The sequence below is a fragment of the Puntigrus tetrazona genome, chromosome 1, assembly GCF_018831695.1.
Source record: "Puntigrus tetrazona isolate hp1 chromosome 1, ASM1883169v1, whole genome shotgun sequence".
NCBI classification, from domain to species: domain Eukaryota; kingdom Metazoa; phylum Chordata; class Actinopteri; order Cypriniformes; family Cyprinidae; genus Puntigrus; species Puntigrus tetrazona.
The window spans coordinates 19,488,550-19,505,858 of record NC_056699.1 but is presented as its reverse complement, the minus strand read 5'-3'; the positions used below and the strand labels follow the sequence as shown (position 1 = coordinate 19,505,858).

Below are 17,309 nucleotides of genomic sequence, written 5' to 3'. Positions count from 1 at the left end.
ATTATGGGATTTATTAGGACATAAGGCCTGAACGTTTTTCCATTTATTGTGTCTTTACATTTTACTACAACAAAGCACATATACTGTGTTTGTGACTTATACAGTGGGTATGTATGGGCTGGGACAAACATAACTGATTTATGAAGTAAATATAAGGGAATATGTTTAAAGAGTTAAATAACTGATGTTTCAAAAAAACAGACAAAATCAAATTAAAGCTAATATGCTGAAACATAGGAGATGCAGCTCCTGTTACATTTGTTGAAGACACAGCGTTTTGCTTTCTACTCTTAATTTTTCTTTCTACTGGAAAATGAGTTTCTCCAACTTTCAAAGCTGACTCACAGGGGTCATGTTCACAGCATGTTGTGTCACACCCCCTCTTGCTTGTTGTTAGCCTTTAGCCTCTGTAACGCCTTCTTGCAGGGAGTTTGTGTTGTGGTCACATTCACTCTCATTTTAATTGCAGAGGGGGTGGGAGCAACTTGAAGGGAAGGCATTGGTGTTTTGTCATGCCTAGTTGGCCTCTAACCTCCTCCTCCTCCTCTTCCTCCTCCTCGTCTTGGTTTAAATCAACAAAAAAACTACATCTCCCAGACATAGTGCCTGCCGCTATCGTAAGTCCTCTTCATTCAGGTACAATTTGTATGTATAAATGTAAAAATACACTATTCACACTCTGGTCATGTGTCAGCCACCTTTAGACGGCATCTTAAAATGAGGAGGACACACTATATTAGGCTATAATTTCTAGAGTAAATGTGTGCATTTTCAAGTGCTTGTGTAGAGTGTAAAATGGTACTGTGCTTGACAGTTAACATGGAGATGCCAGAGCGATCCCTAAAAATACTTTTTTGGTCATACGTAAGAATAATTACATCGCTTCTATCTGGTAAGGGTCTACATTTGTTTATTAGCTTATGGGTGAGGCTTTAGGTTTGTTAGATGCTATAGGTAAATAACGGGGAGAAACTGTGAAACTGTTAGCACTACAAACCAGTGTGTTCATAATTAAGATAATACATAAAAATAACATAAGACACACCGATTTTCAATATCAAGCAGCGAAACAAAGTGTTTTGTACAGCTAAAAATAGCTGGTCGCGGATAAGACCGGAAGCTGTACCCATAAAATGTACGTCAAGAAAAAGGTGGATAGCGGTAGCTGTATAAACCAGAGATGAACAGCTTTTATTGATTTAACGTTACTAATAAACAAACGACTATGACAATACAATTTAGATTTTGTCTTATTATAACTTTCATTATAATAAAGTATACAATAAAGCACTAATAATGAGCTAATTGACATAGCGTTTATCACTGCTTAGAATACTATGAAATATTGCATGCTTTATTCTGCGTAAGAAGCCACATCATCTCACGGAAGGATTTATTTTAAACACATTCAACTGATGTTAAGCCAGTTTGGAGTACAAACATGTAATTAAATGTGGTATTTTCACGTGCTTTCAGACTGAGCATCATTTACCACCCAGAGCCAAAGTTCACCCAAAAGATTTCTTCAATTTCACAAACGCACGATTATGTCGTCATGTGTGTATCTTGTCAGTGAACTATGGCTCTGTGTAGTAAATGGTGCTCCATCTGAAAGCAGGTGATGGTGATTTACTGCTGATTACAGAACCGGCTTTACTGACAAGATGCCCATGACAAATGCATTCGGTTAATTGCAGCCCCCCTGTTTCTGCTGTCTCGGTCCTAGTTATGTAGAGCGCATTGAAAATGAACCGAATCTCTGCAAACACATGGACATGAGAAATGTATCTCTTTTTTTATATGTTAATACATTTTTTTATTACAATTTTTTTTTCTGAAAATCTCTATTTGTGTTCACAGAAGAGCATAAGTTGTACGCATCTCAGACAGCATGTCATTACAGCGATTAAATAAAATGTGTACTGATGAAAGCAGTGGATACGATTATTTATTCAGTCACAAATGAAAACAATACACATTTTTCTCTTGTCTGTAATTACTGTGCTTTGGCCTTGAATTTGCTTATTATATAAAAAAAGAGTGTTTAACAGGACAAATTCTCTTGTACAATTAACACAGAAGCAGGTCATGGGAAAGATGGAGAAGATACGCACTTGTTTTTAAAATTTTATTATTGCATGTTATTCTTAGGACAACTGCTACGGTCTGCACATATTTTTATTCCTTCTTTAATTTCCTTTACAAACGCTGCTATTATTTCCCGTTCTCGTTTTTTTTCATCCACGCTAACCCCGCTCTCAGTCGCACTCCGAAACACGCACGCTCACGTACAGCCTCTGCCGCGCGCTCACACACTCGATCGCTTGCTCTGCTGCTCTCCTGCCTCCCCCCTCACTCACACATACACTCACACACACACCCCTTTCATAAGGTGCTGGCAGCAGCAGTGTTAGCAGCAGCAGCAGCAGCAGCGACGGCATCAGCATTGAAAGAGGAGGGAGCCTCGGAGACAAGATGTAGTCGCGTGAATGAACGTGTAGCCTCGCAGCCGCCGTCCTCCTTCACTGTGGAATTACGGAACAAAAGAGGAGGACCTTTCTTCCGCATCTGCAGTTTCCATTTTTCCACCTTCCCCCTTGTCGCGGTTTTTCTGCCCTCCCCTCGTGCGTGGCGTCGTTTTCGACGGAGGCTAGTGGCAGAGCTGGAGAGGAGGGAGGCTGACACGGGCTTGTCTGCGGACTGAGATCACCAAAGCTTCGAGGTCACCTCAGAGGCCGTTCTCTCTTTTCTTCTTTTTTTTCCCTCCCCCTTTGCGTTTTCTCTTTCCCTGGCAGGCCTTTTGTTTTTCAGCGGACTTGTCCGAGGGGCTGCCGCCGCCGTGCTGAATTGGGCTATTGTTGGACAGGCAGGCCTCTCTCTCTCTCTCTCTCTCTTTCTCTCCCTCCCTCCCTCTCTCCCTCCACAATACCCTATCCTCCCTCCCTCCACTCCTTCACCGCTCCATCCTTTCATCGCAATGCACCTTGCTTAAACTCATATGTGTGTTTGTCGGTACGCACGCACTGTCCGGAATCGTCTTCGCGCTGCTACTCGCTCTTCTCGCCCCATTCCCACCCCGCCGTCCCCCTCTTCTCCCATCCCCGCAGTGCCTGGCGACGTAATGTGCCCTTCGTGGCACATGAATCCGGATGTTTGGCAGGGGGTCGGCGGGATTTGTTCCAGCCAAGGGTGATGCCTCAAAGGACAGCCCAGCCCAGCGCTCCCACGCCCACCTCCAGCCAGCCTGCCCGTCACTGAGCACGCCCGCCTGCGCCGCCACGTGTCACCCCCGGTTCGCGTGCGTACGTGCGCGTATGTGTGTATATGCGTACGCACGTGTGCATGTGCGAGAGCGCCCTTACCATGACTCTGGCCTGATACCTGGACTGGGGTGTCCCCTGCCAATGTGGGGGAAGGACTGAACCTCAGGTTACTCCCCACCCCCTCCCTCCCCTTACCCCCTTTCCCTCTCTCCCCTTCCCCCTCCACGGGTAACCTGCCGGCATGAAGAAGACCCGCAGCACCAACCTCAGGCGGGCCTGGCCCAGCTCGGATCTACCGGAGCGGGCTTTGGAGCGCATCCGCTCTCGCAGTGAGAAGGACTACCACCACCATAAGCACTTTCCACCACCCCCTCCTCCGACCCACATCTCCCCTTCTCCGCGGGGCTACATGACACCAGGTGGGTCCCCCAGGACCTCTGTTTCACCTTGGACCAGAGGCCGTAGATTAGGTTTCCACAAATCTGGACCACTGCAGAGTTTAGCTCAAACCTATCTCACATGCCTGTCATTTTCTAGTAACTCTGAAGACCTCGATTAGCTTGCATAGGTGTCTCTGATTTGGGTTGGATCTAAACTCTGCAGTGGCAGTGGCCCTTCTGGACCGGATTTGAGGAACCCTACCGTAAATGTTTGTTAGCCTAGTACCTGTCGTTCTCCATGATCGTTTGAATGGCAATGTGAGGTTGCTGTGCTAGATGTGCTGATAGGCAGGGGCTTTTGAAGCATGCTGTAGTGGTGAAGCAGTCGCATCATCACAAGCAAAGCAGAGGATGAAATCAAGTATCATGCATCCACCATTTTGGTCCCAACAATGGTTTTACAGTATTAAGTTTGGAGCATCATGAATAACCATTCTGGCAGCTGATTTCCCAGTTGTACAGAGATTGTGAGATGGCCTCAGGTTTCATGGCTGCTTTTCTCCATTTTGGTTGTGAGTCCTCTGTTATTGTCCATAATATATAGCTAGAGAACTGGTCAGGCCTGTAGAGGAGCTCAATAGTGAAATGGCAAGGTGACACCACCTCAGTGTTTAAATCACATTTTTAAACTGTGTTTGGGGTAAAGAAAGTTGCCAGTCCTTTTAGTTTTGTGCAATGTATCTGCTTTTATGTTTCTGCAGCTGCGTTTGTTCATAAGGTGTGACGAATTGGGTGCAGAGTTAGAACAGAGACTGTGAAAGATCTGTTCTCTTAGATTTAAGCATATCAGGTAACACTCAGAAATGTTTTGCTGTAAGAATTATTCCATTTCTTCAATAAAATAGGCCTATAATGTTACATGAATCAAGCCTAATCCATCCTAAAGGTCTTGACCTTCTTGGCTTTATCCAAAAATTTTGGCATCTGTCGAATTGATAATCAGAATATCGTATTAAATAAAGAATTTAATCCATTTACCTGAACTACTGCGAAAATTGATGATCAAACTAATAAAGGGAAATAAAGTTAATCCTTAACATTTTAGCCTAAATCAGCTAACCTTTACTGAGTGTACTAAGCAAGCTCTGTGCACTTATTACCCATTCATAGTGATTTGATAAATACATTTTTATTTTATTTATTGCTAATCACGCAAATTAAGTCTTTTTAGTTTTTAGTTAGAACACTTTGATGCAAAGTAAACTGGTCTTTTTTGTTTAAATGTTTAAGGATGACAATCACAATCATTTTGAGAATGTAAAGTACCTCCTTTCTTTGACCATATGCTAAAAAAGTTGATGTCCCCAAGCATCAGACCCTGTTTTTTTACCCTATGGAATGTGGCCCAAAATAGGCTAGAGTTCACCAAACAAGTTTAAATTGACTGTACCTCAAGCCAGACAAAAATGCCCCAGCTTGAATTGTCACTTTTTTTTCAGGTTTCACTTTTTTAACGTAGAAATTCCTTTTCAGCTTTTACAGCTAGGTGACGTTTTGCCATCTGTTCATCTTTTCTTTAAAGGAAAATGTTTAAACAAAAAAATGAGATGTTTCAGAGAATGTTTGAGCTGCTCTTTTACGTAAAAAAGATGTGCTTGAGAAAGCAGATCTAAATTTACAGCCAAAACTCACTGGAAATAGTGCTGAGTTTCTGCAGAATAGTTTTTTTTTGCATCTGAAACGTATGATCTTGAATCTGGCAACGTTTTTTTACACTGCTTATTGTACTTGCATATTTTACTTGTAATTGCTGTAATTTGGAAATTGTCTTGTGAGTGAAAATAAAAGGTTAATGCAACTGATAGCAAAAGCAAACATTAAACGTAAACAGATAAAATGCACTTTCTGTAGTAGTCATAAATATGTAGCTAATTTCTATAAGACTTTAATGTAAGCTCTTTTGTTGCAAGTGCAGTTCTATACCAGCCTGGTACCAAAGCAAGTTTACTACATGAGAAAATCCATTTGTGTGGAGCTGGATATCTGATGCATGATGTTTTTCCATTATGCTTATTTTGTGAGTTTAAGCCCTTATTTGCTAAAAATCTGCCCTTTGTCATAGCTGTTAAACCTCTTTTACTCTGCTAACACAACTACAGTAGCATGTCATACTTTGTATATACTAAATATATTTTTATTATCAACAATTGAGTAGATGACTTCATTGGAGGACAACATACTTTGTAATAAAGCTCAGATAACTGCAGCATGAATATCAGTGCAGCAAAAACGCCTTTATTGCCTTGCTTTCTTTTCAGGATCGCATCATTTTAACAACCAGCTTTACTGTGTTCCCACCTGCAATAGGTGTCAAGATTGGCCTTAAAGTTATGCTATCATTGCTTGTTAGCAGAGGCTAATCATAGTATACAGACCTATCCTTGACTAACCTCAGGGGCCTGCTGATACTACAAGTGAAGCCAGCTGTTTTTCAGGTTTTTTGATAAAGAGGAGCAGTTACATGAAATATTTTCTTGTAACCATATTTATTGTATTTTGATTGACAGAAAGATCTTACTGACAAGTGTGGAATGGTAGTGTATATCATAGTTATTGTATATGTCTGTGGAACACTTTGCTGAATCCTGCACTCAAAAGAACTTCTAAAATATGTTATATTATATTATACTTAAAATCAATGTGAAGCAAGTAATGTAAGCAGAAGAGGAAAATAATTTAAACTTCACTACATTTTGATACAATATAATACAACCCAATAGCATTTTCCTGTTCTGAATAACTTGTACATATAAATCAATGTGCGGTAAGATAATAAATAGCATCAGTTGATTTCGTGTTGATTAAGGGTATCATCTTGCTTGCCTGTTTTCCACCGAACTGTTCTGGACTTGATTTTAGTGGCACAAAGTAACTACACATACTCGCACGTACACACTGGCCCAGCTGTGACAGAGTCCCTGATTTAGGCGTGGGAGAGAAACGAGGCCATGCTGGTGCAGTAATAGCCTGGCCTCTGTAGTAATGTGCGTAGAGGAGAAAGAGAGAGATAGAAGAGGCTGTGCTCGAATAATTCGCCGGTCTCCGCCTACAGTCAGCTGATAGATTTGTAGAAATCATACAGCCACTATGAGAAACTCAGTTAAGCCTTTGGGATCTTTTGCATTAAAAATTCGCATATGCATGTGTGAAAGATGTGTGTGCTGTGCACTAGTCCTCACATAGTGCTTCTATCTTCCCCTGTTCTGATAAACAAACACACACCTACTTTAATATAGACCATCTCATTATATCTTCACAACATAGATTCGCTCGGTCGTTCTATTTTTTCTTTCTTTCTCTCTTCTACACGTACTATTACTCGTTGCACCAGGCTAAAAATATCCAGCCCAGTTCTGGACATCCCAGATGCTGACATCACTAGTGGGACTGTATGCAGGATTTGCATGAGATGATTGAGAAGAGAATGAGAGCATGAGAGAGGGAGGGATGGACGAATGGTGAGCGATCAGGCCACAGAAGTAGGACTGCAAGCTAACATACTGCATGGAGTGAAGATTCTGCATTGACCCCCATTTGAAGAGGCGTTCGTTTACAGTCTGTCCTATATAGCCATATTTGACCTTTCCGTTGAGTAGTAAAGAACGCTGGTCTCCATTTTGCACCAGGCCGGAAGGTTATGACAAAAACCTTTTAGGTATGGTGTGGCTGCTTCTTCATTACTTCTGTATTCAGTAAATGTGCTCGTAGTAGTGTTGGCTACAGAGTACACGACTGCGCTTCTTGTCTTCAGTTGGAAGTGGGTCAGCAGAGAGTCTGGGCCTAGTCTGAGGGGACCACCCTATGCTCTACCCCCCTTCCTCTGTATTCGGTTATAGCTTGGACCGCTATGCTGTTGAGAGTCAGGGCCTACTGGACTGAGGAAATAAAAGATTGTTTTACTTATAGTTTAAAGTTTAGTATAAAAGAGCTATGTGTTCCTTTTCCTGTAGATTGATTCGCTGGGTTTCCAGAAGACAAAACTGTTGTTGAGCGACCTTAGGCCTAAGTATGCATTTCTCAGACACCCTAAATGTGCAGCCCAATTTTTCTGTCTGCATGCATGGCGCACGTACAACAGCGCAGTCACCAGGTGAATCTTAAGACCGAAAGTCCACTGTGCATGTGGCGAACTTGTCCATCAGTGCTTATATGCGGTGAAGTGTACTTTAAAAGCAGTGCAGCTTTCTGGAAAAAGAAGTGTAGCCATACCGCTAGGAATCGGTAGAGGTTTTCTACTATTGTCTCTATGGAGGTTACACACTCACTTGATGTTGCTGTAACTATGTGGTCACGAAAACTTGTCATTTGCATGAGATTTTAAGCATTGCGGTTTAAATACAAGTGATTTGTTGAGATGCAATCAGCAGCAAAAGAGAACTAATTTCGCTATAAAGCCTGCGCATGCTGTATGAGAGCCTGTTTCTGAATGCTGTCAGAGAGGCAAGCGCACGTGAAGATGGTGCTCATAGAGCATGGTAGTAAAAATACCTGTATTTGCAACTATCCTCATAAACACTGTAATTTAGGTCTTGAGTGAAAGCAAACAGCTGAGAAAAATACAAACATGTAACAGTATACTGGATCCGGGCAGCTCTTAAAGTGACAGCAGTGAAAGGGCTTTAAAGTTTGTCCAGTTTCATCAAACTATACCATAGATACGATGAGATTTAAAAATGTGAGATTGTATTAGAAATCCGGTTTATTTAAGTTCAGCTTAAACTTTTAAATAATCAGCTTTCAGCTTTTTTTAAACAACTTCATTGCTACTATACATTTGACTGACTGTTTTATTGTTATTGCTAATAATAGAAAAGTTGTCTCACTGTAATATGTTTTTCATTTAATTGTAACTTTATTATTGTTTTTATGTCTAATTTGTAAATCACTGAAGATTGGGAAGAAGATCTCTGTGAACTCAGGTTGTCTCATTGATGACTCATTGTCATCTTTGTCAAAGGAAAAGCCTTACATGTTGTCAAAATAAAAATAGCTTTCAAACAAAAAAAATGACATGTACATTTAGTCATTTAGCGATGCTTTTATCCAAAGCAACTTACAGAGTAGAAGCAAACAGACAAACAAGAGTCTCAGTTAGTTTAGCACAGTGCACATAGCAAGGACATTTTTTTTAAATATGCAAAAAAACATTTGACCAAAACAGATAAAATAGAATAGTTAAGTGATAGTATTAATTGGTCAATCTAGGGACCCAGAAAAAATATTGTCAACGCTAATACTTATATATTGGCATATACTTATCAGACTTGTCAATACATTGATTTTCACATTAATTATTTTTATTATTATATTGTACTGCATTCTTTTTGCAGCCATGTTTTATTCCATCAAACTCAAATCGTAAAGCAATAGTTCACCCAAAATAGCAATAGTTCACTACCCTCAAGTAGTTCCAAAACTGTAGGAATTTCTTTGTTCTGCCAAACACAAAGATTGTAAAATAGATTAGAAAAAGTAAGAAAAAGTTTGTAACCAGGCTGTTTTTGTTCACAATTGAGTTCCATAGTACTGGCTTTTCCTACTACTGGGTCAATGTGGCCCAAAACAGCCTGGTCGTCACCTTAGAATTATAAAGTTCTTTCTGCATTCTGAGCAGTTTTGAGATATTGAGCGTTAAAGGTTTTGCATTCCATAGACTTGTGTAGATAAAACCCTTTTTGTTTTCTAAAAAAAGGCCAAAAAAGTACACAGCTTAAAAAAGAATCATTAAATAATGTAAAAAGATGCCACAAGAAGGACTCTTTACAATTGGACAATAATTAAGTCGTCTAAATTTATTTATATCAATTTATGTATTCTGTGGAAGGCATAGGACCAAGAAATGTTCATCTGAACATGATGATTCTACCTGCCTGTCAAGTATTTCCATACCTCTGTAGCGCAGACAGGATCCGTCATCGGTGCATCATGTACACCGTGCAGACAAAGTGAGAATGGCAGGCAAACATCAGTAACCTACCCTTCATTTCTGGTATTGTAGTACTGTTACTAACTGTACTATAAAGTTTTCTCACCGGTAAGGAGATGTGCCTTTGGACAGCAATTTGCAGGGAAGGTGGGATGTTCGCTTTCAGTGCTATCAGGCTAAAGTTAGCCTTTTCCAAGATGTCTTACTGCACCTTTATCAGAGCATGGAAATTAGCAAGCCAGTGTCATGGGTTTGATTTCCAGAGAAAATATATTAAAAAAATGTGTACCTTGATTGTAACGTAAGTTGTTTGTAAGTTGCTTTGGATAAAAACATTTTCCAAATATAAAAAAAAAAACCTGACTACAGAGCTCAAAACTACCGCTGTTGCTTAATTGACTTAAAACATTATTTATTTATTATTTATTAACTGCACTGTGTGTTTACAGTAACTTTCATGAAGTTTCATGAAACTAGGTAATATACATGTACACCTGCTAACATACATTTGCTGCTCACTCAAAGTTACCTATATGACCTTACTCAAATATGTCCTAAAGGTCATTACACTTGGTCTTTGCATGATCGGATGCGTTATGATTTCGCTCTTCAGAGGATGGCCTGCTTTTGGCATGGGCTACTCTTGGCCTGGATAAATTTGGAATCCAGTGCGACAGATTCTGCCTCAGAGACCAATATCTGAGAATATTAGGATTGTAGGTTGCTTTTTTGTGGTTATATGATTGGAGATTTTTTTTATAGAGAGCTCAAAACTAATTATGCTGTTTTGGGTATATTTATTTAGCTATAAAAGTGAAGGTATGTAGCTTTAAGGAAGCTGTAATAAAAATAAAAACATCCTTCGCACTCATTTTTTCTTATTATTGTTCAACATTTAAAATGGGGACATTAAACTAAAACCTTTAGAGATAGTATCCAAAATGATTGCTTATTTCTTTCTCAGTATCTGATAATCTGTGCGTAAATTTGGGTTGTTCAGGGGGCTGGATTGAACTCAGTTTTGGCACAAGCTAGACAGACAAGTCAATAGCGTAACGTAGGCTGCCATTGATTTCAGCTCATGGTGACCTTGGCTGCTAATAAGCAAAGAAATAAAAAAAATAAAAAAATAAACCTAATAGTTTGGTCCAAGATTTCACATCCATATTCACTAACATGTTTTATTGAAGTTGACATAAACCAGTGTTCCACAACTAAAATATCTCTTTTATAAATTTCATATGGTGGTTATGGCATGACGCAGATTTGTGGGTTAAAAGTGTGTCAGTGCAGTGGAGTGGAGTGGCCAACAATCTGTACACGCTCGTTTGAGGCAGTGCTATGCTAGGCTAGCTGCAGCCACGCATTAACCTAGCACACACAATGCTTCGCATCATCTTAATTCATTGGTGTAATGCTGAATAAAATGTGTTTCTGCTTTATAAGTAAAACCTAGACCCTCAGCTGGAGTGTAGAAATAGTAAAAGAGAAGCAGAATGTAGAGGGGTAGCTCTAAGGAGATCTTTTTTTTAAATAATGCCACTGCACTATATAACAGCATACTGCAAACTACTATTAGTGAATGCTCAGAATTGCTCAGAAAAGCTGAAAATGACATTGACTGAAGTTGTGTGTTGAAAATCCTGTCTACGTGTGTTGTTTTCAGACCATACTTTGCACACATGCTTACTGAACTTGTTTAAAATGTATCATGATTTCACAGAGTGGGTCTTATATTGTTTTTAGTACACTGTAAAAATAGATTTTTTTTACTGAAAGGAAAAAAACCTTTTAAAACACTATTAACATGTTTTTTTTGCAAGTAAAAACTGAATTACTGTATAAAATGAAAAATTGTAGGACATTTCCAGAAGTCTCTGCATGACACATCACATATTGAATTTTATAAAAGCAATTTAGTTTTGGTTCATTTTTCTTATTAATAATGCACATTAGAGACATTTACAGTATGTTATTGGGTTAATGTTTACTGCATTCTATTAATGTCTTGTGTTACTCTGATGGCAGTTTGTCTTTGTGTGTCCTGCATGGTGTCTACACATGAGTATTGGCCATGTTTCATGGGCAGCCACTTACGCTTCATCATGTGGTTGTTCAAGCAAAATGTTTCATTAATGTTATATTACTTGATGGTATATAATGGTTGTGGGTTATAAAAAAACAGGCGCCAATATGCTATCCTGTAATAACTGAAACATTGCCAACGTTGGTTTATGGTGATTTTCTAGCAGTTCCTGCATTTTTTAAAATGTTTTTCTTTTAACAGTGTAAAAGTCTAGAGTTTTGCGAAACTGAATCAATTACTAATTGAGAGCTCAATACTGCCACCTGTTTGAAGCCTAACTTGGTCTAGGACTCTAATAAAGCCTGGTCTAAATTAAAAGAGAAAGGCTAAATGGATTACTAAAAAAAACGAGACTGAGAAAAGTATTAGTGGAACATTATACTACTCGTTTTGCTCACTAAAATGATATTGGTTTGCTTTTGACTGCCAGCTTAAAGTGTGTATGTCCCATGGGTTAATCCACTCAGGTGTCTTAAATCTAAATTTAAAGTGATATAGCTTACTTGATAAAGGTTATATAGCTATTTAGGATGATTATGATCAACTTGTGCTTGAGTGCAATCTAAACAGACTCGCATATGGTCACACATGTTCTGGCTGTTCCTCCCCACCCAGAGAGGCGTGTGTAGGATGAGTACTTTTAACTCAGTTTTCTTCACCCACCATTTTCAAACAAGCTGTGAATATATTGCTGATGTAACCAAGATGTTTTCATCCTCACTGGGGCCTGCTTTTTACAGGCATTTGTGGTGCACTTTGACGTGGCTACACATAAACAAGGCTTAAGTCTGTCCAACAACCTGTTTTAGTCAGTCTGGTGACCTTAATCCATTACCTACCCATCAGAAAGAGAGAGAGAGTGTGTGGATGTGTGTCTTATGGGTGGAGTTGAACTAGTTTGAAGCTGCTGGGCTGCCATATGGGACGTGATGTAATTCGTGGGTGCGCTGAATGTGTGGGAGAGGGTGACTGTGATACTATATTGATTGATGTACAGAGATATATGGCCAGTATTTTATTTTTGTAGTGCATGTACCCATATATGTTAACGTGGATGTCTATCGACAAGGAAACTGTTGGTGTTATGTGGAGAGAGTTCACCCAAAGAAGAAAACTGTGTCATCATTTACTCACCTGCATGTGAATTCAATATCTTGAACTACACAAAAGAAGATATGTTGAAGAGAGTTGGTAGCCAAACAGTTGCTGGTAGCCATTGACTTTTTTTCGTACTAGGGTTAGAAGATAGTATTTTGTGTTGGTAAGAGAATATTGCCTGTGGCTAATGTTTTTTACAATATCAAGATTATTATTAGTATTATTATTATCATGGTAGTAATGTTATGTAATTAGTGTTTGTTTGTTCTATCATTTTTTTATAATGTTGCCCGTTATAACCAATTACACAAGATTGCGTTGAGCTTATGAATACAACGGCAAATCAGAGGAGTTCTGATGAGTCATTGCCATTTTGAATTCTGTTCCCTCACAAATCCTCCCATCATAAAAAAAAAAACTAAGTGCATGTATGTGCAATGTAAGTATAAGAGATTTATTCATCACATGGAGTGGACAGCTTCACTATTGTAATGAGAGTGATTTTTAAGGTACACAAACTGCTGTTTAAATAACTGGAAATGTTTGAATTAGAATAGGTAACTTGCTGTGTTTTATTGAATTATCAACTCACAAATTAAACTAATTAAGTAATGAAACTGTTTGATGCTACATTCTTCAAAATTTCTTTTGTGTTCAACAGAAATTCATGCAGGTTTGGAATGTTTTGGCTGAAAGATTTTGTTTTGCACTTGGCTCTTGATCTTCACCTCAACTATTACATCCCTTCACCGAGTGAACAGCACCACAGCACAAGTGGAAAGCATGGCCTATACAATAGGGCTCCAAGGGTAGTGCTGGCCACATTTGGTGTGTACAAGCAAACACTTTTTTTCTGGTTTGTTGTCATGGAGACGGATCTTTTGTGTCCTCTCTGACAAAAAATGAGGTCACCTCTCGTTCAGTGGGCAGCTGTGAGGATTTAGGTAAAGGCTCCCTCTCTCTTTCTTTCTTTTGTTTCTTTGTACTTTATTTAGAGGTACAGATAACAAAGTACAAGATGTACCTGAGTTGAACAACAATCTGATAATCATGTGATGAATCATTGCATTATTCAGATAAACAGGATATACTACATTTTCAATTTGAAGTAATTATCAGTCAGTGAAAGTTAATCTGTTTGGAGACTTATCCAATTCTGTATGTCTTCTTGGGAAGCTTGAGGTTTTCTAACAAGTTTACACAGTGTTGGCATATGTAGGACTTTTGGTGAGCTTATGTCTTTGCGTATATGCATTAAAAATGATCATAAAAGAATTACGTCTTAAAATGTACAAGACCACAAGCATGTGTTTTTTTCATATCAAATAGTTAACAAATCTGTGCCCCACTAAACCTTATTCACTCACTCCCACTCATTGTTTACATCATAGATCACCAAGGAGATTAGTCAGGTGACCAAGCCTCCATCTTCTCTCAGTGTTGGTGTAGCACCCCTGAATTGATTGAGCGTATTCAGGTGCCAATTAGACTAGAAGATTAGCATTAATTTTTTTACATTGGATTAAATAATACAGTAATTCAGGGAAGCTCAAGCTTCAAATGGGAAAACCGTTATTCGGAAAAGCGTTTGTTAAATATTTAAAACGTGTTGAATATTCAAACCAGTGTGACAGCCTTGAGTGAACGAAAGCTAGATTTAATAAAAAAAATTAATTTGTCTGATAAGCGAATATTGTGCTACCGTCCTTTTCCTTCCGTTTGGTTTTGGACATTTTGGATTCTTGCCTCCATCTAGTGTTGCCTCAGTCAAACTTCTACATGAGTTTCAGAAGGTTATGATGGTGAATCTAAGGTTAGGCTTAGATTTATACTGGCCTTCATAGTTAATTGTAATTAATATCATAATTTACATCAGTACAATCATATTTTAACTTGAATATTTAAATATTTTGAATGTGAATATTTTATTATTAATTATTGTATTATTTTGTCTAATACTAGGTGATTTATCGGTGGTAACAGAATGGGAACAGGACTGAAAATGCTAAATAATATTGTTATTCCACAAGAGTACTCCTTACTTATAGATCTTTTTGGGTACCAATGGTCCAACCGTTCTTTACAAAGTGAACTTCACAGGATATTCAGACAGTTTAAGTGAGATTCCAGATTTACCCAAATCTGAGTTGTGGTTCTAAACCTTTTAATCACCTTGATTGACCTTAAGTGTGGTTTCACGATAGTCACTTATCACTGCGTTCAGGTTTCATTTATGACAAATTATCTTATTTTAAATACTGTATATAACAATGTCTACAGATATCCCCTGCTGAGTGTGCAGTGAACACATAGGGACCCTGTAAATTGTAATGCAGCATATATACCTGTTTGGGTTTGTGATATACCTTTAAAACACTGAATGGCAATGCATGAAAAATCCATCCATATCTAATTTTTAATGTAAATACTTGACACCGGTCTGTTATGTTAACTATCAAAAATAGTTTTGCTTGCTGCAGTTATTAAAGACACATTTCAGAAAGTAAAGCCAGCATTTAAAGCCGTTGTTTTCTATTGTCATCGATTATTATATTAGCAGCAAGTAGCCTTGTGCTACAGTGTTAAACAGTTTTAGAATGTGATACATTGATTGTAAGTTATAACACTGAAAATGATCTCTCATCTCTTGATCTCGCTCTATCTCTTTCTTCCTCTCTTGGTCTCTTTTTTCTTCCTTCTTGTCAAGTGCTTATGCCCAGTGGGATGACGTCACCTCAGATGTGCTTGAAGCTGTACAGAACAACTTGCACAAAGACTAGATTGCATAATATTGAGAATATTAACCACCAAATACTATTAAGGTTAATTTTGTTTAAATTGTTTGCTGTCCCAGAGTCCTGTAGATCTAAACATGTAAATATCAATTACAATAACAGTGGTTTAATTAATAATGTAATTTATTCTGTATTTTTTTTATCTGAGTTCTCTTTCTGCGTGGTTGAATCAAGTTTAAATCCTTTAGAATCAGTATCATCCTGATACAATGATGTTAAGTATGTTTTTAAGCTGTTTAAACAGCCTTGGAGTCTTTCAGACCCAAATCTTTTTTTAAAAAGCATAACATTTTTTGAAGAGAAAGCTGTTTGTTTGTGCTATTCACAGTTCTGTGGCGATCATAGATGTCATAGTTGTCTGTTTCCCGTGACTATTGATGATGACCAGGCACAGACTGAATCAGCTAACTCTGAAACTCAAAGTGCACGATGAATGAGTGTAAGAAGCCCTATGATTATAACCACCAAGATTTGAAGTGTCATAAAATTCAGAAATTATTGTACATTAGGGGATTTTTTCATTATTGATCGTACATTGTAAAGAAATCAAAATGATTGTACAAATACTGTAATTATCCTACATCTGGGAACTCGTGTAAAGAGAATAATTGTGGAAAAAGATTTTGTTTTTGTACTACACACTTATTTATAGGTGAAAGAATAATAGTCATACAAATGATATATTTATGGCATCTGTAAGGTTTTTAAAATGGTTTTAAGAGAGGTCCCTTATTTATTTTTTAAAAATACAGTAAAACAGTATTATTCTGAAATACTATTACAATTAAAACAAACATTTTCTGTTTGAATATATTTTAAAATGTCATTTTTTTCTTGTCAAGATAAACCTAAAGGTACTTCAACCTTCAGGGTCACAAGGCTCTTCTGAAATTAATCTAATATGTTGATTTGGCACTCAAGAAACAATGAATAGAAAGCCAAGCAGAACAGTATTTATTTTACGAACAAAACTTTTGCAACATTATAAATGTCTTTACTGTCAATTTGATTAATTTAATGCATCTGTGCTTAATAAAAGCATACATTTCTTTCAGTCTGGGACTTTTGAATTGTTTATATATATATATATATATATATATATATATATATATATATATATATAATCTACTCCATATTTATATACTAGTCCATAGAATAAGGGATGATGTGTGCAAATAAGAAAGGTATTATTTACTTAAAGAGGCTTGTGTTTGAGCAGGTTTTGCTTAGTCTTGCAGCCAACATGCTCTCCTCAATTTTTCATTAACAAGATTGAGTGTGAAGCACAAGAGCAGGAATGGAGACAGGAAGAACAGAAAAGTGGGTGCTGGAGAGAGAGAGAGAAATCCTGGCGTAGCACACATCTGAGGAACAAGAGAGAGCAACTGGGATGCGTTGCCATAACAACGAATTCAGCAGGCCACCTACTAGCTTGTGTGTGTGTTTGAGAGACGAAGGAAAGGGTAGAGCAAGCAAATATGTGTGTGTGTGTGTGTGTGTGTGTGCCAGTGAGCAGTGCTGAAGGAGAGTTAAAAAAAAGGTGTGCATAAAGCTTGCTTGTGATTGGTCACACCTCTCCTGTCTTTGTGTGGAGTGGAGCATGTTGGGTAAGTGTCCATCGCCAGAGCCGCCTTTTCTGATGGCTGCAGCACAGAAGCAGAGGGAGGGGTCTCTCTGCGCCTCCCTCCCTCCTGCTCTCTC

The 17,309-nt window shown here is 38.3% G+C and overlaps 1 protein-coding gene across 2 annotated transcripts in view; it reads left to right on the top strand.

The window, feature by feature from the left end:
- The window catches only part of stox2a (storkhead box 2a), a 42,648-nt gene that overhangs the window by 12,779 nt on the left and 12,560 nt on the right, over nt 1–17,309 (top strand). Inside the window, exon 1 of one of the 2 annotated variants that reach the window (XM_043239498.1) lies at nt 1,943–3,682. The exons of the other annotated variant lie outside the window; for it this stretch is intronic. Within the exon in view, the coding sequence (XP_043095433.1) occupies nt 3,505–3,682 (178 nt within the window). The 5' untranslated portion in view covers nt 1,943–3,504. Of the gene's footprint in view, nt 1–1,942; nt 3,683–17,309 lie in introns of those variants that run through there. 2 annotated transcript variants of the gene reach the window in all.